General features: G+C 40.6%; 3 protein-coding genes across 5 annotated transcripts; 1 reads left to right on the top strand and 2 right to left on the bottom strand.

Annotated features, from left to right (window-relative positions):
• Window positions 1-685: 685 nt before the first annotated feature.
• LOC103996901 (replication protein A 70 kDa DNA-binding subunit A) lies at window positions 686-4,207 on the bottom strand. Its single transcript, XM_009417958.3, has 2 exons — window positions 3,686-4,207; window positions 686-3,200 (listed from the first exon to the last, which is right to left on the bottom strand). The coding sequence occupies exons 1-2, from the start codon at window positions 3,961-3,963 to the stop codon at window positions 887-889; spliced, it is 2,592 nt and encodes an 863-aa protein (XP_009416233.2). The 5' UTR covers window positions 3,964-4,207; the 3' UTR covers window positions 686-886.
• Window positions 4,208-5,284: 1,077 nt separating this feature from the next.
• LOC103997255 (uncharacterized) lies at window positions 5,285-7,765 on the top strand. The gene is made up of 9 exons (XM_018831457.2): window positions 5,285-5,561; window positions 5,648-5,764; window positions 5,835-6,081; window positions 6,149-6,560; window positions 6,714-6,813; window positions 6,891-6,950; window positions 7,035-7,118; window positions 7,207-7,314; window positions 7,427-7,765. Exons 1-9 carry the CDS (start codon window positions 5,490-5,492, stop codon window positions 7,763-7,765), a joined length of 1,539 nt encoding a protein of 512 aa, XP_018687002.2. The 5' UTR covers window positions 5,285-5,489.
• Window positions 7,766-16,843: 9,078 nt separating this feature from the next.
• Window positions 16,844-22,421, bottom strand: LOC135592460 (telomere repeat-binding protein 2-like). Of its 3 annotated transcripts, XM_065081922.1 has the most exons (11): window positions 21,751-22,421; window positions 21,563-21,651; window positions 20,703-20,907; window positions 19,757-20,630; window positions 19,406-19,615; window positions 19,272-19,322; window positions 19,070-19,149; window positions 18,460-18,704; window positions 17,748-18,056; window positions 17,584-17,647; window positions 16,844-17,142 (listed from the first exon to the last, which is right to left on the bottom strand). In XM_065081922.1, the coding sequence occupies exons 3-11, from the start codon at window positions 20,781-20,783 to the stop codon at window positions 16,969-16,971; spliced, it is 2,088 nt and encodes a 695-aa protein (XP_064937994.1). In that variant the 5' UTR covers window positions 20,784-20,907; window positions 21,563-21,651; window positions 21,751-22,421; the 3' UTR covers window positions 16,844-16,968. The 3 variants fall into 3 exon arrangements, with proteins under 3 accessions (XP_064937994.1, XP_064937995.1, XP_064937993.1); XM_065081923.1 differs by lacking the exon at window positions 21,563-21,651 and having other exon boundaries at window positions 22,074-22,421; XM_065081921.1 differs by lacking the exon at window positions 21,751-22,421 and having other exon boundaries at window positions 21,563-21,684.
• Window positions 22,422-23,061: the final 640 nt, after the last annotated feature.

Raw genomic sequence — 23,061 nt, 5'->3', positions numbered from 1 at the left:
CTGTGATGTCGTTGACTGTTCAAAAAGGTTGAAGTATGGCATCCATTAAAATCGACTTTGCACATAAAATAATATTAAGACTCCCCTTTCAAGTCTCTGCGTTTTCCAGGGATTCTTCAGCTTATGATTATTAAGACTCCCATTAAGCTGTTTGAGTGGGTGCGAAATGGGCAACAGGAAGTTGCAAAACAAAAAGGGCTAAATCATAAAGACAACCCCATTGATCTACTCGAAGGCTGTAAATATATATACACACGAGAGCCAGAACTAACTAGCATAACAGTAGATATAAAAGCAATGGAAGACAAAAAAATAAAAATAAATCCTCATATGCAAGTTAGAATTAAAAATGCAGTCATCCAAATGCAATCCAAGCTGAGCATGTCGAGTGGACGTTTAACTAAAACAACTCCGATGTTTGTTAGCTTGTTGGCATGATGTAGTCCACCATTAGATATATTAAACTAAATGATGCATTGGACAATAAATTGGACCACAAACACATATGATATAATGAAGGGCACAATTTGCTTGATGACAGAAAGCATGAAAAGTCAAGGCAAAATGCAGAATAAAACACCTGCATGATGTAGTCCACCATTAGATGGACTACATCTAATGGCATAATTTGCTTGATGACAGAAAGATTGAAAAGTCAAGGCAAAATGCAGAAGAAAACACCTGATACATCAAAGCTTCTGGAATTGATTCAAGGAAATAGCTATCAGCAGTTCAGTTGGCAACTAAGCATCAGCAGATTACATTGAACTACATCGCTACGGCCATTCCACTGTACACAAAACACTACAAAGATGGCAACAGTTTGCTGATAACTCACCGGTCTACTCTTTTGACCATGACAAAATTTGTCAAGCAGTACAAAATTTCAGAACCCACTATGTTGCCTGTTAAATCTTCCCGATGCACCACCAATTCCATATGCTGATGTGGCAACGCCTAGTCCGGGACATTCACTGGCCCAATGCCCGGGTTGTTGGCATTTAAAACAAACGTTGGAACCACTGTTTGAGAATCCACCTCCAATGGATTGACCCTGCCGATTTACACCTCTTGGACAGTTGTGGAAAGTGTGACTAGTGGAGCCACAACTGTTGCAGAATGCTTGAACTTCATTTTTAGAAAAAAAAGGCCTGCCATTGCTACCATATTCATTCTCATGCTTCCCTAACTGACTGTTATTACTGCCAAAGTTATTGGTGACAGAATGGACACTATTGTTAGATTCTACCGTGCCATAGGCAACACTAGACATTCCAGAAGTTGAAGCAAAAGTTCCATGCATCCCAGAAACTACATTGGGATCTTCAGTCAAAAGCTTCTCAATCAGACCTAGTAGGTATATGCTCTCCGATGATGGGTTTACTTTCTCAGCTTTGATAACGGTTGACTTTACACGTTGTTCATCACTAAATGTCTCCTCCTTAACTTTCAACTTGAATAAATGTTGATGGAAGAGGACTCTCCGAATGATTTCTGCAAACTTCAAATCATCTTGTTCTTGATATTTCAACGAGTACAGCTCCTTTGCGGTGACACCCAATATTTCCTCACCACCTTCTTGGAATGCTGTGACCCATGTCATACCTGTATGATCCTGTATCTGAAACTGGAGCAGATACCTATACTCACACTCAGGAAAACTCTGATCACACCGGTCACAATGCCAAGTGCCATCACCATTGTTGTTAACTTTCTTATTGCATAGCCTGTCCCCCACCATTAATGGACAAGCTGTATAGCAGAAGTTGTCGACCTTTATGAACGTAATGGTTGCCTTGACAGTTATCCAGTCAGGCTTCTCAGATCTTCCTAAGCCTTCATCCTTGATCTGCGAGACTGTCTTCCTGACGACATCAGTCCTGCTCATGGTTGTTGTATCCCTGGATATTGACAGGGCAGACATGTTCTTCCCTTCTCTGTTATACCAGTCTTTCAATCTGTGAGCCTCGGGAAAATCAGGGTTTATAAATAGTTGACTTGAGCTAATAGTACCAATTGACTTCCCACTAAAATCACTGACTCTACCAGCTTTAATGGCCAATACAGGATATACACCAGAGTCACACAAACGTTGCAGCTGTTGTCCCTCTATGCTACAAAAATTTCCCCAAAATGTTACTTCCACACTACGACCCGACATGTCCTTCAGCTGAAGAGTTTGTTTATTGGTTTCCATGCCATTTTTCCTCATTATTGAAGCTGAAGGATTTATTGACACCACAATGCCAATAACATCAACCATGGAATTGTTTTCCAAGCCTTCAACTTCATTTACTGGCCGAAAGTTGAACTGTTGTCTTGGGATAGTGTTGTCTTCCTCTGAACAAGGCTGGATCACCGATTGAGACTCCAGAAAGATTTCATATTCATTGTTCAGGTGATTAAAACTCTTCCGTGCAGGCTTCAAGCTTCCTTTAGAAATCAGGTACACTTTCCCCACCTCAATCTGGTCATAGAACTGGTCAGCTACCATATTAAAGCAGGTCACACGTATTTCTCCACCATCTGAATCCAGAAGATCAAAAGAAAACACTTTTCCTTCACCCCTCGGATTACTATAACGCCTTAGTTCACCCTTGGTTGTCACTCTCGCCTTAATTGTCCATCTGCCCTGGTAAGGATTCAAAGCAGCAATCGGAATGATCCGTGCAGGAGCTTCATTCTTGGCTATAGGTCCTCTATTTGTGTACATTGGTGGTGGCTGCTGATAGGCTGGCTGAACTGGGTGCCCATAAGAACTAGCAGGAGGGCGAAAAGCTCCAACAGATGCTGAACTTGAGAGCCTCTGGTTCTGGTAACCACTGTTTGGATGTGATTCAGAAATCCTCCCCACACCCTGTTCAGATTTTGGGTGTTCACTAGGTACACTGTTCGTGTTCCTTGTTGACATGACACCATTTCCATAAGAACCACCAAAAGATGAGTTGGTTGTCACGGCCTCTGTCGCAGGATTAAGAGAAGGCCCCTTTGTGACATTTTGACCGATGTTAGGAGTGCTAGAATGTATACCACCATAATTTTGAGGGTTTGCTGCAGCTATTACTGGTTGATCCGCACTGGTTGACTGAACAGGACTGGGAACTCGGTTTTGTGAAGCGGAACCATTGTCATACAGTTTTGGTTCTCCAATAACATTACTATTGCTGACAAGCACTTCCAAGTTGATGATGATAATGATTCTGGATTTATAAGTTGTTAGGTGAATAAAGGCACTAGGAAATAGCCATACATATATATAATCCAGAAAACAGATCAAAATCTTGGCTAAAAAGGAAATCACGCATTGTTCAAACCTTTTTTTTTTTTTCCATTTACTATTTTTTCACTAAAATTTTTGTCGCATTTATTATAAGGAGAAGTAGGCTACTGAATCTTATGACAAATCCACTACCATGAGCTAATAATCATTGCCTAACTTTACTTCAAATTTAACCCCCTTTTTTCTGCGATAACCTAACAAGTTAGTCTGTGCTGGAACGCTCCATCCCATAAAAACAAAAATTGTTATGTGAAACTTCGCATTTCTGATCGTTTTAGGGTAAATATTTAGACAGGATTAAAAGTTCAAATAATTAAAATTGCAATCTGTATAATGTGGCCCATTTCAAACATCAACAAGAAAGGTACACAAGACGACGAAACGATGAGAGGTGAATTCATTCACCTGCGATTCTGGATGACGTTACAGATGAACTCGTTGAGTCGGACGATCGAGTGCTTCTGGAGGGCCCCCAACTTGACAAGGTCGTTCATCTGCGTCGCGAGCATTGCCTGCTGCATGTGAGCCCCATCAGACAGCAGCATCCGGTACCTCTCCGTGGTGCTCTGTTGCGTGTTCACCAGCTTCACCTCCCATACCTGCACCACCGGCTTGACGCCGTCCTTCACCCGCCCTTCCGAGATTGCCGCTATCGCCCCCCCCGTCAGATCCACCGCAGCCATCCCCTTTCCCTATCTCCGCCTCTCCGTTCAATCACTTCAAAATTAGATCAAGATGGAGACGGAGACGGGGGATTGATCTGAAGCGAAGTTTCTGATCGCATAAGAGGAGATCGATCGACAGATTGGGAGATGTGACCGAGGATAAGAGGGATTCCGAACCGCTTCGCTTCGCCGATTCGCCTTCCTCGAAGCCGCGAGACGAGGAGACGAGAGTGTCTGGGAAGGAGCCCTAAAAGGGACGGGCTCGAAGGCGGGCGAGTGGAAGCGAAGGGAACCGTTTCGGGTTTTAGAGGGAAAACTAATGAAATCGAGCTTTGGAAATTTTGAGTTCCGGCGGGCTTTATGGGGCGTTAATGGGCCTCGAATGATTCGGCCCAAAAATATTCTTATCGCCATACCGTTACCGTCGGTCACTAATGGGATATTATTTTGGGTGATTTCCCCTAAAATAATCTTTTATATATTTTTATTTTTTAAAAAACAAAATATATCCCCTATTTTTTATATTTTCCAAGCAATGTCTTTTTTTTCTCTAATTTTAAAAATATCATTAATTTAAAAACCAATCATTTATTTTTTCTCTCTTTTTCTACGTAAATTATAGCGTTACAGTGTTTTCTTACTATCGTTGAAACCGTATTACAAATATTAACTTGGTATAAAAAATACTATAAGTGAGTTTTATGTCTGATATAAGAATTATAAGTATTTTTCTAATTTTTTTCATAAGGATATATAATCAAAATTTATGTATTTTTTTAAAAAATATTTTTAGTATATTTCCCTCTATTTTTCTCTTTGTAATAGAATTATAGTAACTATAATAATGTTGAAAACAATATAATTCATATATAATTCAAATTGTCTGAATATTTATTTTATTAAATGGAGAACATTTTAAAAAATAAACATTCAAATAATATGACTTTATATAAGAGAATATTTAAGAAAATACATATTCAAATAATTTGATTTTTATCGGAGTTATAGTATTCTTCAACATGGTTATAGTGTTTTCGAGAAATTATCAAAAACACTATAACTCTATCACAAAACACTACAATAGAAGAAAATGAATCCAAAGAATGTCAAAAAAATATTTATCAATCATTATATTAATTATGATGACGACAATTAAAACACTTGAAACAACGAAGTATGTACTAAGCTCGAACGATTCCATTTCTTTTCCTCGATGCCAACTCGGTTGCTAACTCACTTCAATGCGCCGCCGCCTTTTGACTCCGTTTCCTACCGCTGTGGGAAACACTTAAGCCCGTCATGCGCTACCTGTTACAAAGTGTGGCCTGCTGTAAAGATTTAGAGGTGTTCATGGGAAGAACATGGAAGTGCGAGCAGTCCCAAAGACAGTCTCTCCTCACCATTAATGGAATTCCCATGGTGCTGAGTTGCTCATTGTTTAGCACCGAAGCTTTTACTGAACTCGCCTCTGACTTCGTACAGCACCGCTTGCCAATACTGCTGCTCTCAGACACCCAATTTAAGCCGAGTGATTCGGCGTAAGAATGATGAAGTTTGAGGATCTCCCGATGGATAAGCAAGACGGTCATCAGAAGAGACTCGGGTTAGAGGAAGAGGTAAGATCGGATTGCCGACTCCTCGTGATGTACGAGCTATTGTTTTCGGTTTAGCACGGATGAGGAACGGTGTGATCGAGCTGCAGGTGGCCGAGCTGCAAGACGAACTGGAGAAGGAACAGAAGCTCAACCAGATCCTGCAGTGTGCGCTTCATGGCCCGTACGTTTGCCATTCGTGCGTCTCCTCGTTGGTTCCTCTTCAGGTATCAGGAAACCAAGTTAATTCTGGGCCTTCTCCCTGTAAAGATCGTCATCGATCGGATGAATCGGCAGGTACAGGTCCTTCTTGCGGAACTAGCGATGGTGGAAGAGGAAATCATCACCCTGGAGCGGAAGATCGAGGACTTGAAGATGTGCATTTATCAGGAGAGGAAGCAGAAGAAGGAGAGGAGCTTTCGGCCGGCGCAGCAGCATCAATGGTGGCAGCGACAACAGAGACACTTTCTATGTGGTTTTGGAGGCCGAAGAGAGATCGAAAAGCTCCAACAGCTACCAGGATTGCAGCACGAAGACACAACAGGTGATTCCTCATGCGAGCATTGCTACGACTTATTGGCCTCTTGCGATCACCAAATTGCACGTAGCAGATGATGAAACTGAGAGATCAAGGAGATGCGGTGAGCCAAACCGGGAGTCGAGCCATCACACTAGGCAATGGTGCGGAGACGAAGAGGCCTTTCCTGACACACCAAACCAAGTCTCGGAGGAACTAATCAGGGCTCTGCTCAGCATCTTTCACACGCTGAGCCAGAGATCAGGTCAACTCGACTGTGAACCGCAGAACTCTGCGAAGCTTCACATCTCCTGCATGAGGTCAAACAGCTTGGTGGGCAGGTCCTCACACTGCCAGACGTCGACCTCTTCCTCAAAGGGCACATCACCTGAGGCTGATGGCACAGGGAGGGACATGGGATCGAATCAGAAGCTTGTCAACGTCACGCAAGCTTCCTTGGACATGAGTCGTCTCTCCCTGTGCATTCCAACCATCGGAAAACTGAGGTGAGTTCATGGATAAAGCAGCAGATCGCATCAGTGTCTCACAGATGCATCTTGGGAAAGTTCGTATTGTTCGGAGTGATGACTTCAACAAGGCTAATCATACACTGCTATATATTTCATCATGACTGACTACAGTAAATGCATATGTTTCAGGGCAGTGATACACAAACTCTCTGCTATTAATCCAAGTTTTTTGACTTACAAGCAGAAGCTTGCATTCTGGATCAACATCTACAACGCTTGCATAATGCATGTACAGTAAGCAGCTTCTCAAAAGCATATAGAGGAAATAAAGAAGCAGAAAATGTTTGATGTGTTTAATGATTGCAGGCATTTCTACAGCATGGTCTTCCGCCCTCACCCGAAAAGCTGCTTGCACTGTTAAACAAGGTAAAATGTGCCTCGATAAGCTCCATGTTTCTAATCTTTAACCTATGGTAGAATTAATGGGAATTGCACATTGATGATCTTTAGGCGACGATAAATGTCGGAGGTGTTGTTCTTAATGCTCTGGCTATTGAGCACTTCCTCCTGAGGCATTCTTTTGAGAGTGAATCTGTGAGTGAGATGTAGCAACGCCAATTCATCATAATTTCCATCCTTTTTTGTCATTGATTTACTGATAAATTGCCTGTTTACCTCAAAGGAAGCCATGAACGAGAAGGAAGGACTTCTAAGGCATGCCTATGGCCTTGGGTACCCTGAACCCAATGTGACGTTTGCTCTCTGTAGAGGCAGCTGGTCTTCACCTGCAGTAAGTATTCATCTACTGGGCAGAAGAACCAAGTATGGTTCTAAATCACTTTTTGAGTTGTCATAGTCCAATCTAAACTGATTGCCGAAAACATGGGGATGGATGGTTGCAGTTGAGAGTCTACACAGCAGAGGATGTGGTGAATGAACTGGAAAGAGCTAAGATTGAGTACCTGGAGACCTCGGTGAGCATCACTAGCAAGAAGAAGATCATTGTGCCCAAACTTCTGCACTGGCACATGAGGGACTTTGCAGATGGCATGGACTCACTTCTGGAGTGGATCTACAGCCAGCTCCCCAGGTCTGGATCTCTGAAGAGGTTGCTCAAGGAATGTTTGAGCAGAGATCCAAGGATTCCTTTGGCTAAAATGGTGGTAGTACAGCCATACAGAGCTGAATTCAGATACTTGTTGCCATCTCAAGAGGCTGCTCACTTCCTGCAATTCTTTTGAGTTGTTCTCTTTTTTTCTTTAGGACAATGAGTTCATGAAAGACCTGAAGAATGATTAGAAACTGGGATCGCTCTTTGCCTGAAGAATCACCGAGCAGCTCACTGAATCAGTGTCGTAAACTAAGCGTATGGAAACAACCAGTTTATGCTCGTCGTGAGAGCATAAGAGACACTGATGTCCTTCGTGCGTGCATGTATGCATGTGTACGAAGCAATATACGTTCGGAGACGTAGTAGCACACAAGTTTCTTTGGTCGACCTCGTTCTGTTCTAATCCAATGACGATCCGCTATGTCCTTTCTTCCTCTTCCCTTCCGACGAGTCCAAATCGCGCGCCGCCCTGTTATAGGATGTTCTGGTCTCCGGCCAATACCATTGCATGTGCATCAGCTCCCTTCTGGGTTCAACCACGACCCTCGCGTGAAGTGGGAGGAGACGCGGGGGCCGCGATCGCATCCACGAACCACCCCACTGGCCTTCCTTCTACCTTCCCGTTGGACTGTCGTTGCCTGCGTAAAGCAGAGAGGGGCGACCAATGGAGCAGAGGGCGATGATCGACGGAGAAAAAATACTCTGAATTTTTGCTTAGATGATCTGAAAAAAACACCTAAAGTTATAAGCATTTGTCGAGAATTCACCCAAGAATAAATTTGTTGAATCTCGGATTTTGATGATAAAATCAATTGATGGGTTATTTGATCTAATCCATATTATTGAGTTAAGTGTGCAGGATTAACTACGATAACCAGAAAACACAAAGCGAGAATACCGGAGTCAAGTTCGATGGACGTTTAAGAGTCCGAAGAATCGTCGGAGATGCTGCCAGAACCAACCGAGAAGAAATCGGGAACCTGTCGGAATTTTCGGAAGTTCGCCGAAGAGATCGTCGGAGGTTCACGGAGATCACCGAGAAGGCTCGGCTACTCATTAAAGTCATCACAAGTTCGGGAGCTTGGTAGAAGCCCGTCGGCAGAAAGTTCGTCGGAAAGCTCGCCAGAACAAGACTCGACGTTCGCGGTTGAAAATTTGCTTAGGATGTGTTTTGGTTATGTAGTCCACTTGTAATTAGGATTAGGATTAAGAGATAATCCTATATCCTGGTTAGGGGCCAACTGGGCCCAAAGTCAGAGTTGGTTTAGGCTAAAAATTAAGCTAAACCAGCGAACTAGAGAGCCAAGATTGAAGCCCAACTAGTGGCTGAAAACACTGTAGTCGGGCTGAAAACACTGTAGGCGGTGGCACCGCCTAACTGGGCGGTGACACCTCCTTGGCTGGGCGGTTGCACCGTCCAGCACCCGAGCGCTGGGCGGTGGCACCGCCTGGCTGGGCGGTGGAACCGCCAGCACCGGGAACCCTAAGAGAATTCAAATTTTGGAGCCCAAAATTTGAATCCTCTTGAGGCCTATAAATACCCCTCAAATCTCAGCTGAGGTTACAACTTTTGAGAAGCATTTTGATTGAGAGAAAAGTCTTAGAAAGTCTTAGCAAGTCTTGTTTTCAATTTGCTAGAGAGTTCTCCTCCTTCTTTCTTATTGAAAATTTGTAAGAGGTTGAGCTGCTTGTAAAAGGTTGTAAGAGGGGTGTTTACCCTTCCATTTCAAGAGACTTGCTAGTGGAAGGTGGGAGCCTCATCGAAGAGGGGCCTCGCAAGTGGAGTAGGTCATTTGACCGAACCACTCTAAAAATCGGCGTAATCTCTGGTTTGCTTTTTATTATTGTCATTTACATTACTGCAAATCTTCTTACTGCTTTAGTTCCTTATTACTCTTGCTGCGCAACTTTAAGAATACGCCTTCAAGTTAAATTTCTCAAGTTTCGTTCTTAACGTACGAAAGATTTTATTAAAATCGAAGTTTTAATCCGCTGCACTAATTCACCCCCCCCTCTTAGTGCCGCTCCGATCCTAACAAGTGGTATCAGAGCAAGGTTATCTCTCATATTTGGTTTAATACCCAAGAGAGATGGCTTACTCCGGCATGCAAGAGGGCCATTCTATTGCACGACCACCTTTGTTTAATGGGTCGGATTACACATATTGGAAGACTCGCATGAGAATCTTCCTCATTTCTATGGACTTTGAGCTTTGGTCTATTGTCGAGAATGGATTTCAAAAATCTTCTCTTCCGATGAGCGAATGGGATGAATCGGAGAAGAAGGTTTTTGCTTTAAATGCAAAGGCTATGAATGCCTTGTTTTGTGCACTAGACAAAAACGAATTTAATCGTGTTTCAATGTGTGATTCGGCTTTTGATATTTGGAGAACTCTTGAGGTCACTCATGAAGGCACTAGCCGAGTGAAAGAGTCCAAAATCAACATCCTTGTGCATTCTTACGAACTTTTCCGAATGAAACCAAGTGAGTCCATCGGAGACATGTACACCCGGTTTACGGATGTCATCAATGGACTCAAAGCTCTTGGTAAAGATTTTACTAACTTTGAACTAGTAACTAAAATCTTAAGATCCCTCCCTAAAAGTTGGGATCCAAAAGTTACGGCCATTCAAGAGGCCAAAGACCTTAAAGCATTCCCTCTTGAAGAACTCATTGGGTCTCTAATGACCTACGAAATGACATGTCAAGCTCATGACGAGCTCGAGAACCCCCTTCCAAAGAACAGGAAGGATATGGCACTCAAATCACAAGAAGACCACTTGAAAGGAACATCAAGTGATGAGGACAGTGACAATGACATTACACTTTTGACTCAAAAATTTAAAAAATATTTAAGAAAGAACAGATTTAAAAATAATACAAAAAATAAATTTGAACAAAAGAAGGACCAAGTGATTTGCTATGAATGCAAAAAACCGGGACACTATAAGAACGATTGTCCTAAAGCCAAAAAGAGAACATCAAAGAAGAAGGCATTCAAGGCAACGTGGGATGATTCAAGCGCATCCGAAGAAGAGGAGTCCAACACCGAGCAAGTTGCTCATTACGCGCTAATGGCGTTAGGAGAAGAGGTATGTGATTTATTTAATGAAGATTTATCTTTTGAAGAACTATCTATCGCTTTTCATGAATTATTTGATAAATGTAGAACTGTTAGCAAGAAGTTAAGTATCTTAAAGAAAGAGCATGCTTTGCTACAAGATAAGTTTGATAGTCTTCAAACTCCTCCATGCTCTAAGTGTGAGCACTTAGAAGCAATAAAAAATGAAAATTTGCTTCTTAAGGAAACCTTAAACAAGTTTAAGGTTGGTAGCAAAGGATTAGATATGATCCTTGCACACAAGGGTCACATCGTAAATAGAAATGGAATTGGATTTGTAAAAGGATTACATCAAAATCCTACCACTTTCATAAAAGGACCTACATTACATGTTTCCTCTTATATGAAATGCAACTTTTGTTGCAAATCCGGACATATTGCCTACAAATGCCCATTTAGGAAGATTAGTTCACAAAAATTAATATGGGTTCCTAAAGGAACTATAAAGAATTCAATCATAAATAACAAAGTTAGTGGGTCAATTTTTGAGGCACCCAAAATCAAATGGGTACCTAAAAATCATCCTCTTTTGTAGACAAACCCACAAGCTAGGAGCAAGAGATGGTATCTCGATAGTGGATGCTCAAGACATATGACTGGAGATCCATCTCATTTCTCTATGCTCACTAGCAAAGAAGAAGGGTACGTTACCTTCGGAGACAACAACAAGGGCAAAATCATTGGCAAGGGAACTATTGGTAACAAATTTAATTTTTCCATTGATGATGTCTTACTAGTTGATGGATTGAAACATAATCTCTTGAGTATTAGTCAACTATGCGATAAAGGTTACATCGTTAGATTTGAATCAAATATGTGCATTATTGAAAAACCAAATCATAACATGACTATGATTGCTTTAAAACAAAATAATGTCTATACCATCAATCTTGATGAACTAAGTAATGAAATGTGCTTCTCCGTCGTAAATGATGATGCTTGGCTTTGGCATAAGAGATTAGGCCATGCAAGCATGAAAACAATATCTAAGATCTCATCTCAAGAATTAGTACGAGGAATTCCAAATTTAAAGTTTATTAAGGACAAAGTATGCGATGCATGTCAACTAGGCAAACAAATAAAAACAAGCTTCAAACCAAAAAATCAAATTAGCACTACTAGACCATTACAATTGATCCATTTGGACTTATTTGGACCAATTGATACAACAAGTCTAGGTGGAAGCAAATATGCTTTTGTGATTGTGGATGACTACTCTAGATACACTTGGACCTATTTCTTAGCTCACAAAAGTGATTGCTTCAAGTGTTTCTCTAAATTTTGTAAACTCACTCAAAACGAAAAAGGCCTCATGATTTCATCAATTCGGAGTGATCACGGTGGTGAATTCCAAAACCGTGACTTTCTAAATTTTTGCGAAAGTAATGGGTACAATCACAACTTCTCAACTCCAAGAAATCCTCAACAAAATGGAGTAGTTGAAAGAAAAAATAGAAACCTACAAGAAATGGCAAGAACTATGTTGAATGAACAAAGTTTACCTAAGTACTTTTGGGCCGAAGCCGTAAATACGGCTTGCTACATCATGAATAGAGTCCTAATAAGACCATCCTTATCCAAAACTCCCTATGAATTATGGAATAACAAAAAACCAAACATCTCCTATTTTAAAGTTTTTGGTTGTAAATGCTTTATTTTAAATGAAAGGGATGCTTTAGGAAAATTTGATGCTAAAACCGATGAAGGCATCTTTCTTGGTTACTCTTCCGTTTCTAAAGCTTTTCGGGTTTTTAATAAAAGAACTTTAGTAATTGAAGAGTCTATTCATGTAGTTTTTAATGAAATTTCCGATTTAAAGAAAAATGATTTTGATGATGATCTTGGTTTTGATAATTTGAATTTAAATGAACCCTCTCCTCAAAATAGCCATTTGAATGCATCTTCTTCCGAAATTTCTTTACCAAAAGAATGGAAGTATGTAGATGCTCATCCAAAAGAGCAAATTATAGGAGATACATCAAAAGGGGTTCAAACTCGTTCTTCTTTCAAAAATTTCTGTGCTAACGCCGCTTTCCTTTCTCAAATTGAACCTAAATGCATTGACGAAGCCTTAAAAGATGATTTTTGGATCATTGCAATGCAAGAAGAATTGAACCAATTTGAGAGGAATGAGGTATGGAAGCTTGTTCCTAGACCAAGTGACCACTTAGTCATAGGTACTAAGTGGGTCTTTAGAAACAAGCAAGACGAAAATGGTATCGTGGTTAGAAACAAGGCTAGATTAGTGGCCAAAGGTTTCAACCAAGAAGAAGGTATCGATTACGAAGAAACCTTCGCTCCCGTGGCTCGATTAGAAGCCATAAGGATGCTCCTTGCCTATGCTAGTAGTAATAATTTTAAACTATTTCAAATGGATGTTAAAAGTGCTTTCTTGAATGGTTTTATTTCCGAAGAAGTATTTGTCGAACAACCTCCCGGATTTGAAAATTCTCTTCTTCCTAATCATGTATTCAAATTGACTAAAGCTCTCTATGGCTTAAAACAAGCTCCTAGAGCTTGGTATGAAAGGCTTAGTTCCTTTCTTGTTTTAAATAATTTTACCAAAGGCAAGGTTGATACTACATTGTTTATTAAACATTTTGAAAATAATTTTCTTATTGTGCAAATTTATGTTGACGATATTGTGTTTGGCTCTTCGGATGAATCACTATGTGAATCATTTGCCAAATGTATGAGTCTTGAATTTGAAATGAGTTTAATGGGTGAATTAACTTTCTTTTTGGGATTACAAATCAAACAACTTAGTGATGGTATATTTCTTAACCAATCCAAATATACATTAGAATTGTTAAAACGATTTAACATGGATAATTCAAAAGCAATAAACACCCCTATAAGTACTGCGACTAAGTTAGATATGGATGAAAATGGTGAAAGTTTCGATCAAAAAACATATAGGGGAATGATAGGTAGTCTACTCTACCTCACTGCGACTAGACCGGATATTATGTTTAGTGTAGGACTTTGCGCTAGGTTTCAATCTAATCCTAAATTATCTCATCTCAAAAGTGTTAAAAGAATATTTAGGTATCTTAAAGGAACTCCAAATTTAGGATTATGGTATCCAAAATCTGAAAATTTTGATTTAATAGCCTATGCGGATGCCGATTTTGGCGGATGCAGAATAGATAGAAAAAGTACATCCGGAACATGCCAATTTTTAGGACATGCACTTGTTTCTTGGACTTCCAAGAAACAAAATTCAGTTGCACTATCTACGGCAGAAGCCGAATACATAGCTGCAAGTGCATGTTGTGCACAAGTCATTTGGATGAAAAATACATTAGAAGACTATGGAATTCACTTTAAAAATATTCCCATAAAATGTGATAATACTAGTGCCATATGTCTTACTAAAAATCCAATTCAGCATTCTAGAACTAAGCACATCGACATTAGGCATCATTTCATACGCGATCATGTCCTTAACAATAATATTGTTCTAGAATTCATTGACACAAAGCATCAATTAGCGGATATATTCACAAAAGCCTTGAATGAAGACCAATTTGAATTCATTAGAAGGGAATTAGGTATGTTAAATTGTCCCTAAACAATAAACTTTTTTGATTGGATTTTCCGTAAAGTTTTTCATCTTCTTTCCATCTCTCATTCTCCTTCAAATTCCATATGACATGTTGTGAAATCTCGAAATCGACTTTGATGACTTGATTATGAATTTCAAGTTAGCGATTTGATTTAAATAAGTTTTATCTAAATCATAATCTTGATCTTGCAAAATTGGAATCACAAATAATATCTTTTGGCATTCATGAATTGATACTTACAAATATGAAAGTATTGGCATTCATGACTTGAATTTGATTGAATGCTTAAATTAATCATTCTCCTATGTTTCAAAAATTCTTTAAATGCCTTATGTGATGATTAAAAAGTAATGTTGAGATTTTCATGAATTTGACGATTTGAATGAGTTTGTATTCGAATTATGATCTTGACTTCGTGAAATTACTACTTGAATTTTTTTTTTTATCCCAATCTCTCTCTTATACATCTACAATTTCTGTTATTCATAGGAAGAAGAGATTAGATAATATGAATGCATGCTGAATTTTCCTCTAAAATGAACTCTGCGTAAATATTTTTGCATACTTAATTTTCAATGATAAAATCGTTGTATGACAAAATATGTGCTTCAAGTCTCATTTTCCTTTTTGTTGATGACAAAGGGGGAGAAAAGTGATGACTTATATCATTCTTAATAGCATGACAAAATATGAATTGCAAAATCCTTGAGAAAAGTGATCGATCGATGATTATCTTATATGCCTTGCAAAATCCTTGAAAATATCGTAAGATTGATTGATCATATTGAATGCATGTCTAAAATGTATAATCATGCAATTCAAGTTGAAAATCTTTATCTCTTGTCATAGTAAAATTTGTCTCTTATCTTTCGACTTAAAAAAGATTTTCATCAAAGTTTCGCATTTACATTATGCTTAATGAGAATAACGATAAGTTCTACGGTTAGAGCTTATGGTTTATACTTGAATTCAATGATGAAATTCAAGTGTTTTATCCTCTCATAATATGGCATATAGATAGGGGGAGTTACGTTTAACTCCGTCATCAATTGATTGTCATCATCAAAAAGGGGGAGATTGTTGAATCTCGGATTTTGATGATAAAATCAATTGATGGGTTATTTGATCTAATCCATATTATTGAGTTAAGTGTGCAGGATTAACTACGATAACCAGAAAACACAAAGCGAGAATACCGGAGTCAAGTTCGATGGACGTTTAAGAGTCCGAAGAATCGTCGGAGATGCTGCCAGAACCAACCGAGAAGAAATCGGGAACCTGTCGGAATTTTCGGAAGTTCGCCGAAGAGATCGTCGGAGGTTCACGGAGATCACCGAGAAGGCTCGGCTACTCATTAAAGTCATCACAAGTTCGGGAGCTTGGTAGAAGCCCGTCGGCAGAAAGTTCGTCGGAAAGCTCGCCAGAACAAGACTCGACGTTCGCGGTTGAAAATTTGCTTAGGATGTGTTTTGGTTATGTAGTCCACTTGTAATTAGGATTAGGATTAAGAGATAATCCTATATCCTGGTTAGGGGCCAACTGGGCCCAAAGTCAGAGTTGGTTTAGGCTAAAAATTAAGCTAAACCAGCGAACTAGAGAGCCAAGATTGAAGCCCAACTAGTGGCTGAAAACACTGTAGTCGGGCTGAAAACACTGTAGGCGGTGGCACCGCCTAACTGGGCGGTGACACCTCCTTGGCTGGGCGGTTGCACCGTCCAGCACCCGAGCGCTGGGCGGTGGCACCGCCTGGCTGGGCGGTGGAACCGCCAGCACCGGGAACCCTAAGAGAATTCAAATTTTGGAGCCCAAAATTTGAATCCTCTTGAGGCCTATAAATACCCCTCAAATCTCAGCTGAGGTTACAACTTTTGAGAAGCATTTTGATTGAGAGAAAAGTCTTAGAAAGTCTTAGCAAGTCTTGTTTTCAATTTGCTAGAGAGTTCTCCTCCTTCTTTCTTATTGAAAATTTGTAAGAGGTTGAGCTGCTTGTAAAAGGTTGTAAGAGGGGTGTTTACCCTTCCATTTCAAGAGACTTGCTAGTGGAAGGTGGGAGCCTCATCGAAGAGGGGCCTCGCAAGTGGAGTAGGTCATTTGACCGAACCACTCTAAAAATCGGCGTAATCTCTGGTTTGCTTTTTATTATTGTCATTTACATTACTGCAAATCTTCTTACTGCTTTAGTTCCTTATTACTCTTGCTGCGCAACTTTAAGAATACGCCTTCAAGTTAAATTTCTCAAGTTTCGTTCTTAACGTACGAAAGATTTTATTAAAATCGAAGTTTTAATCCGCTGCACTAATTCACCCCCCCCTCTTAGTGCCGCTCCGATCCTAACAAAATTGACCTAAATCCGAGGAAAAAAAATATCCTTCTTAATTTTGTGTATGATTATGATCAGCATGTCAACTGTTAGTGACGGCTGCTTATTCCATTCATATTTTTCCTCTCAAACGCCAAACAAAGCACTTTCTCTTCATCATAGAGGGGAGAGAAACTCCTCGCCCCCAAAATAATGGTGTGAGAGAATTAACATATATTTTTATTATTATTACACATACTAATTGGTTATTCCTGGTGACTTTTTACATGGATCAAATCCGGTCTTCCCCTCTTTCTTGAAGCAAAGAGATGGCTGTTCTTGGGTCAGAGGAGTAGGCAAGGCTCTGCTGCAGGTGGCTTGGCATGGAGCTTGGCCTGCTGCTGAGACCAGAAGGCTTGGGCGGAGAGGACGCGGTCCAAGAGCTCCTGGGGGACGGGCTCTCCCCTCCTCTGCTGGGGGGAAATCCTGGCCGTGTGCACCAGCGTCTTCCACTTATCCTGCAGTAACAACAACAGAGATATCATGAATCATCAAGTGGCATATGGAACAAGAACAAGTGACGATGACATCCTGTCCTGCACGCAAAACCCAACAAGAACAATCATTAAACAAGTCTTCCTAGTTTCGGTGGTGCTGAGGGAAACGAGATGGTATCAGCTGAAGCACCCCAAGATCATTTTCAAGATGTCCTAATTCTGCAGCAAAGATCGCAACATTCCTAAACCGGTAAAGGAAACAGGATGGTACTGACCGAAGAGGACCCGTTCTGTATGAAGAAAATGACTCGAGCGACCCACAAGAACTAATAGCTGGCGTTTGCATTGGAAGACTGGTCTTCTTGGGATGATATGGACTCCATAATTCATTTGATGGTTCAGAAGATCAAGCATGCAAATATCAGCACAGTGTGGAAATTATCATACTGACAGATTGAATACCTTAAGATCAACATATGTCCGGTGCTTTGCGCTGTCAAAGGCCCGAAGTTTGACATCACGCCACCTGGGGAATAGGATGGATATGTACATGTGAGAAATGGGATGACCTGCAGCAATCTATCATCAGATTATTTGGAAGAAAATGCGATCGGCAAAAAGAGAACCTTCCAGTTCCGAGCTTTTCAACTGCCTGGACCAGTGCTTCCACTTCGGCAACAGAGAAGGGTCTCCTAATTCGTCGCTGAACATGCTCAGGATGCCTTGGCTTGCGGAGTGGAACAACAGCAAGTGCCTCTATGCTCACTGGTGGAAGAGCAACCAGCGCTAGTTTGTCTGCTGGTGTTTGATCAAGCGATGATGCATCAGTTGGGGAGTGAATTGGCTCATGATCACTCACTGGCGATGAGGTTAGTACAGCTTGTGGAGTGGAATCAGTGGCCTCCTGGTCTATAGAAAGGGCTCCAGGAGGAATCCTAAAAACACAAACAATAGCACTCAGTTTTGACTGGTTTCGATGAATAATTCTGAAAATGAACGTTAAACAGTTTGGATAACTTTTTTTATCAAGATTAGATACTTCTGCAGTAGAATCATTGAATCAGTTTAATAATACAGATGATCCATTAGATCATGATAGAAGTGGCACATGTTACTCCTGGAGAAATATGTTAATCAAATCCACCAACTAATTAGGTCACGATATAAGCAGGCATATTATCATTGAATTACTCCCAGCAGAATTGATGACCATAACAAGGAATTTTATACACCTAAAACATCCTATAAAACTCTCCAAACTTGTCGAGAATTGTTAATATGGGGAAAAAAATGTACAAAATGATTCACTGTAGGGGGAGATGTGTGGTATCCAGATACCTTGCTAGTGGTTCAACGGCATCATCAAGACACAGGAAATGGGGACCTCTTAAACTTGTAAGTGGTGGTGGGGTTTGTGTCAGGCTGGGCTCCAATGTAAAGCCTAAGTTATCCAGTTTATCACTACAAGAAATCCCAGTCTGTCGTAGAGTCTTGTTGTCGTCCCTAACCTTCTTTCCTTGAAGAAGAACACCAATACTCATTCCACCTTGAAGAAAAGCAGTCACAGCCTCCATTACTGTTTGCTGCATAAGAATTAACAAGTAATGCCTCACATATCAGAGAATTTGTAGTGTATATCTAATAAAACTACATTTATTCAAGAGATCAACATGGGAAAAAAGAAAACCAAATCCACCTTCCATTTAACTAATAACTGCAACTAAAATAATATGAATACTGATGTCAAGTTATGATGCAGATATAGGATTAACATTAAGATCAAACATCACAATAGGATCGAACTAACAATTTTTGACGTGTTAGTACTATGCAGCTTAACAATCTATAAACAATACGTCATCACTCATTGGAGGTCAAGTCCATTAATCTTTGTGAATGAAAAGTTCCTATGGGTGCATGGAACTTGCAACCAACCAGAATAACATACCTTCAAAGAACCAACTGTAGCAGTTTCAGGAATCTCAATGAAAAGTTCTGGCACCATAAAAGACTTGATCCGGAGTTTCACTGAATAAGAAACACAATCAGCTCCTCACGACATAACATTTCCGGATATAAATGAAAATTGATATGGTCAATAAATTAGTACGTATCAGTATCCCATTTACCCAGTCAAATTACAAGATCACCTGAGTTGTAAGATGAACTTTGCTCTGCTTGGGAGGGTGATGCATCGTTTGCTGCAAAAAGCAAATATGATTGGTTGGAATTCTAGCACCTAAAGGGTGGTCAAGAAATATGGATGGTCAGAGATGTAACAAACTGTCAAGAACAGCTGTGCGTGGATCATGTGCTTCTGTGCCAATGCCACCCATTTCACACAGATTAGGAATATCCCCACTATACATTCCTCCATTAGATGCTGACACCAAGCAACGTTCAAACAGCTTCCTTCTCTTGCAGTAGCTCCTCTGCGTTCTTTGGCGAGTATAATAAATTTTCTTGCCATGTAAACTACGCTTTTTTTCTGTATCTGTTAAGGAAACATAATTAAATCTATTCAAAATGGAAAATCATTTAACAAATAAGAATCAGCTATAATGTCAACCATTGCTGTATTACTAAAAATTCAGTTTGGCATACCCAAGCAAAGAGCTTAATCATGCATACATACCATAATCAGAAATATGACTGTACTTCAATATATTTGGAGCTGCTCTCCAGTACTTCAATGTGGAAAGCTTCCTTACTCGGTGGTTCCCTATACACCGTGGCCTGCAGGCCTTATTAGTAATGGTACTAAGGTGAGTGCACCCGGAAGAGTTATCGTCATCATCTCTATCTACAACATGTTCCATGCCACTTTCTTGCTTTGGCAAGGAACTATTACTAGGAAGATAATTCCAGCAAACTGGAACTTCAGTACTGCTGTCAGAGCTAACTAAAGCAGGAGGCTTGGTGTCCAAATCCATCGAATCCTCCATGCCGTATATACCCACAGCATTGATATCTAACCCATTACCGGGCATTTGGTTTTCAGATTCCTGGAATCCTGTCAGGCCATCTCCTTCAACTTCTGGGGAAGCAGGAAGGTTTGTTTCAGTGCCACATCTGCCAGCGACAGCATAAGCAGCAGAATAACTAATATCAACCCTGTTATTTAAGGTCTTCGATTCCCGGGCAATAGCATCTAATATGTCATACTTGACCAAGAGAGAAGCAGGTCCTGAATCTTTTGGTCTCAAAATATGCAAATGTTCCGTTGAGCCACAAGAAATCTGTCTTTTAGTAGCAACTTCAGGGCCTAAAACAGTATCGTTACAGCTATGCTGATCAAAAGGTTCAGTTTTGAGTGGCTCTTTTTGGCACAGGTGGTCCGGTTTAACTGAAGCCTTTGACGTATTAGTAGTGCCCGATGCTCCATCAATGCATTGTGGAGAGGGAGCACAGTTCTCCCTTTCTGATAGCAGTTCCCCTGCTACTGTAGCAAGCAAATCAATCGCACACAACTGCTTGTTCTCGACCTTCCTTCTAGCTGAACGCTTTCTCTATAAATGATTGTCGAGTCACAAACTGTGAAGAACCAACAGAAACAAATTGAGAATTAAGACACTTACTACCTTGGCTGATTTTGGAAAGTATAGCATTGCAGGAACCTGGCAGCCACTGAACCCATAATCCAACCTCTTCTGCAACATCATATCTCATGGAGTCATTTCGTTAAGAAGCCTCTCACATGCCAGCAAAAGTCACCATTGAATCAACAATTGGTCTTCAAAACTGAAATCCAAGAAATCTGACCACATCACGTTCCATTGCTTAAACCTGTGAATGAAAGCAAGAGGGAATCGCCACATTATTATTGTTCAAAAAATTTGCTTCGAGACGCATAACAAAACCCCTGAGGTCTACACCAATACTAATAATCAAAGATCGAACATTTCAACTAAATTCTGCAAGCACATGACGGCATGAGAGGTAAAACTGCATATTGCAAATCGGACAAATTCAAGAAATTAAATTGTCAATTTCCTACCGGAGTAAAAAATAATAAATAATTAAATAAAAACAACATGCGTTGTGAGTGATTAGAACAGGAAGTCTCAGATGGAGCACTAAAGTACGAGAAATGATGCCCATATCTTAGAATCTTTACAAAAAAATAAAAAAAAAATCTCTCGATAAGATTGTTCAAGGGGACTAATAAAATGATCTTCAATTCTTTTGCTGAAGAGAGACATTCTAACGACATAATTATATACGGTATATTGTTACGCGAAAAACGTGTTGCCATAAAAAAATGACTTTCAAGAATATCCAACTATATCAATGAAGCACAAAGTTGTAAGAACTAATCGGCTTATCAAAAGAGAATTGGAAACGAAAACAGGTGCGGAAAACGTGTTTCGAGTATCGCCAAACTCAAAGCCACGAGTTCTGACATCAAGAATTAAGATCAGATGCAGATCAAAGATCTTACCTTTATTCAACTTGGCACGATCTTAAGATTAAACCATATTCTAAGGGATACATACTAAGTTGAATAATTGAGGCATCTTCCTATATTTCCTGCAAGAAAAGGGGAATAAAAAAAGAAACGTTTTTTTTCCAATCCCAGGAAAGCGAAGTTCATACGAAACCCTGTAACGAAGGGAGAGACTGTTAAACCTGCACAGGGATGCGTGCGCCTCAAGAAACTCGTGTTCTAACTCAAAAATCCCCACAAACATACGTAACACCGAAATCATGGCCTAATCTTCCAGATGAATTGCTTAGGCAACAGATCGGTTCGAACATAATTTAACAGAATTGGGACGAAATCGCCGGAATTTTGCAGAAACAAAGACCCCGTGAGCTCCTCCAGCAAGAGAAATCCCAAGGAATCACGAAAGGGGTACCCGAAAAGGGATCGAACTCCAACCGATCGTCAAAATAAATCGACGAATACAAAAAACCCCCAGAAATCAGTGAAAATTCGCCAAAAATCGGACCTTCTAGCCCCATCCGAGGAAGTCCGCCTGGAAACGGAGCAGAATCCTCCAAGAAGGCGATCCGGGGACAAATCCGCTTCCAAGTCTCAAAATCCCCCTCCGATCGTTGGAAGAGCTTCAGAATTCCCGCTAATTCTCCGTCTGAAGGAAATCCGCGTCCCTGGATCAACAAGTTCCAGATCTCAAACGCAAACAGAATTCAAGATCCGCTCCATTTCCCAATTAATTCCACTTTTACAAGAAAAAAAAATTTAACTTCTTTCTGAAGAAAAGATTTATCCTCCTCTCTCTCTCTCTCTCTCTCTCTCTCCAAACCCCACAAGAAGAATTGGAGACACCGAGATCGCCAAAACCCCTCAAAACCACCCTTTTTTCTCCCTAAAACCCCATCTTTTATACTTCTAACCCGCCCACCGGCGCATCCGGTATTCCCCACCTCCTGTAGCCGGTCACCCCTACGTCCGCTTGACCGTTTCCTCCCCCTCCCTTACCTGCCCACTGATTCCTTACGCGTGTCTCTAATCCCACCAACCGACGGTCGAGCATTTTTCACTGGCTATAAAACCAGACTTATATTAAAAGATGCCTAAGCACAATTGTGATTAGCTAACCATTTGGAGTGCTTTGTTGGTTGCTGAATTAAAATGTTCCGAATTGGAGGGGTCATTTAGATGAAGAATTGCCACGTGGGAATCAACGATGCCACGTGGAAAAGGGCAGAACTCCACTGGGAGGTTGGTGTTTGGATGCTGTTATCCGGTTGGGTGGGTTGTTGATTTCATCCACAATAAATAAATAACTAAATGAAAAATGGGGAGGATAATGTTATTACTTTCTTTTTTAGAAGGGGTGTGACGGGGCGTTGCTTTCGCCGTTTGGAGGTGGAATGACGCCGTGAAGGTTTTCGGGGTCACGTGGCGGGCCAGACAGCCACGAGAGTTAACGGCGTCGGGTCTGGTGGGGGGATAAGGATGGGGTGGGTGGCGTG

This window comes from Musa acuminata, chromosome BXJ1-9 (genome assembly GCF_036884655.1).
Source record: "Musa acuminata AAA Group cultivar baxijiao chromosome BXJ1-9, Cavendish_Baxijiao_AAA, whole genome shotgun sequence".
Classification (NCBI taxonomy): domain Eukaryota; kingdom Viridiplantae; phylum Streptophyta; class Magnoliopsida; order Zingiberales; family Musaceae; genus Musa; species Musa acuminata.
This window is presented reverse-complemented; position numbering and strand designations above follow the sequence as displayed.

What these genes read in the sequence shown, in the direction of transcription:
- LOC103996901 (XM_009417958.3), bottom strand. Translation starts at nt 3,963, where the DNA reads ATGGCTGCGGTGGATCTGACGGGGGGGGCGATAGCGGCAATCTCGGAA. An exon ending in AACGTCATCCAGAATCGCAG is followed by an intron (nt 3,201 to 3,685) that starts GTGAATGAATTC and finishes TTATAAATCCAG; the next exon opens with AATCATTATCATCATCAACT.
- LOC103997255 (XM_018831457.2), top strand. Translation starts at nt 5,490, where the DNA reads ATGATGAAGTTTGAGGATCTCCCGATGGATAAGCAAGACGGTCATCAG. An exon ending in CCAACCATCGGAAAACTGAG is followed by an intron (nt 6,561 to 6,713) that starts GTGAGTTCATGG and finishes CATATGTTTCAG; the next exon opens with GGCAGTGATACACAAACTCT. An exon ending in TGCTTGCACTGTTAAACAAG is followed by an intron (nt 6,951 to 7,034) that starts GTAAAATGTGCC and finishes GATGATCTTTAG; the next exon opens with GCGACGATAAATGTCGGAGG.
- LOC135592460 (XM_065081922.1), bottom strand. Translation starts at nt 20,783, where the DNA reads ATGATGTTGCAGAAGAGGTTGGATTATGGGTTCAGTGGCTGCCAGGTT. An exon ending in AAGTTCATCTTACAACTCAG is followed by an intron (nt 19,150 to 19,271) that starts GTGATCTTGTAA and finishes TTTCTTATTCAG; the next exon opens with TGAAACTCCGGATCAAGTCT. An exon ending in CTACAGTTGGTTCTTTGAAG is followed by an intron (nt 18,705 to 19,069) that starts GTATGTTATTCT and finishes ATTCTTATGCAG; the next exon opens with CAAACAGTAATGGAGGCTGT.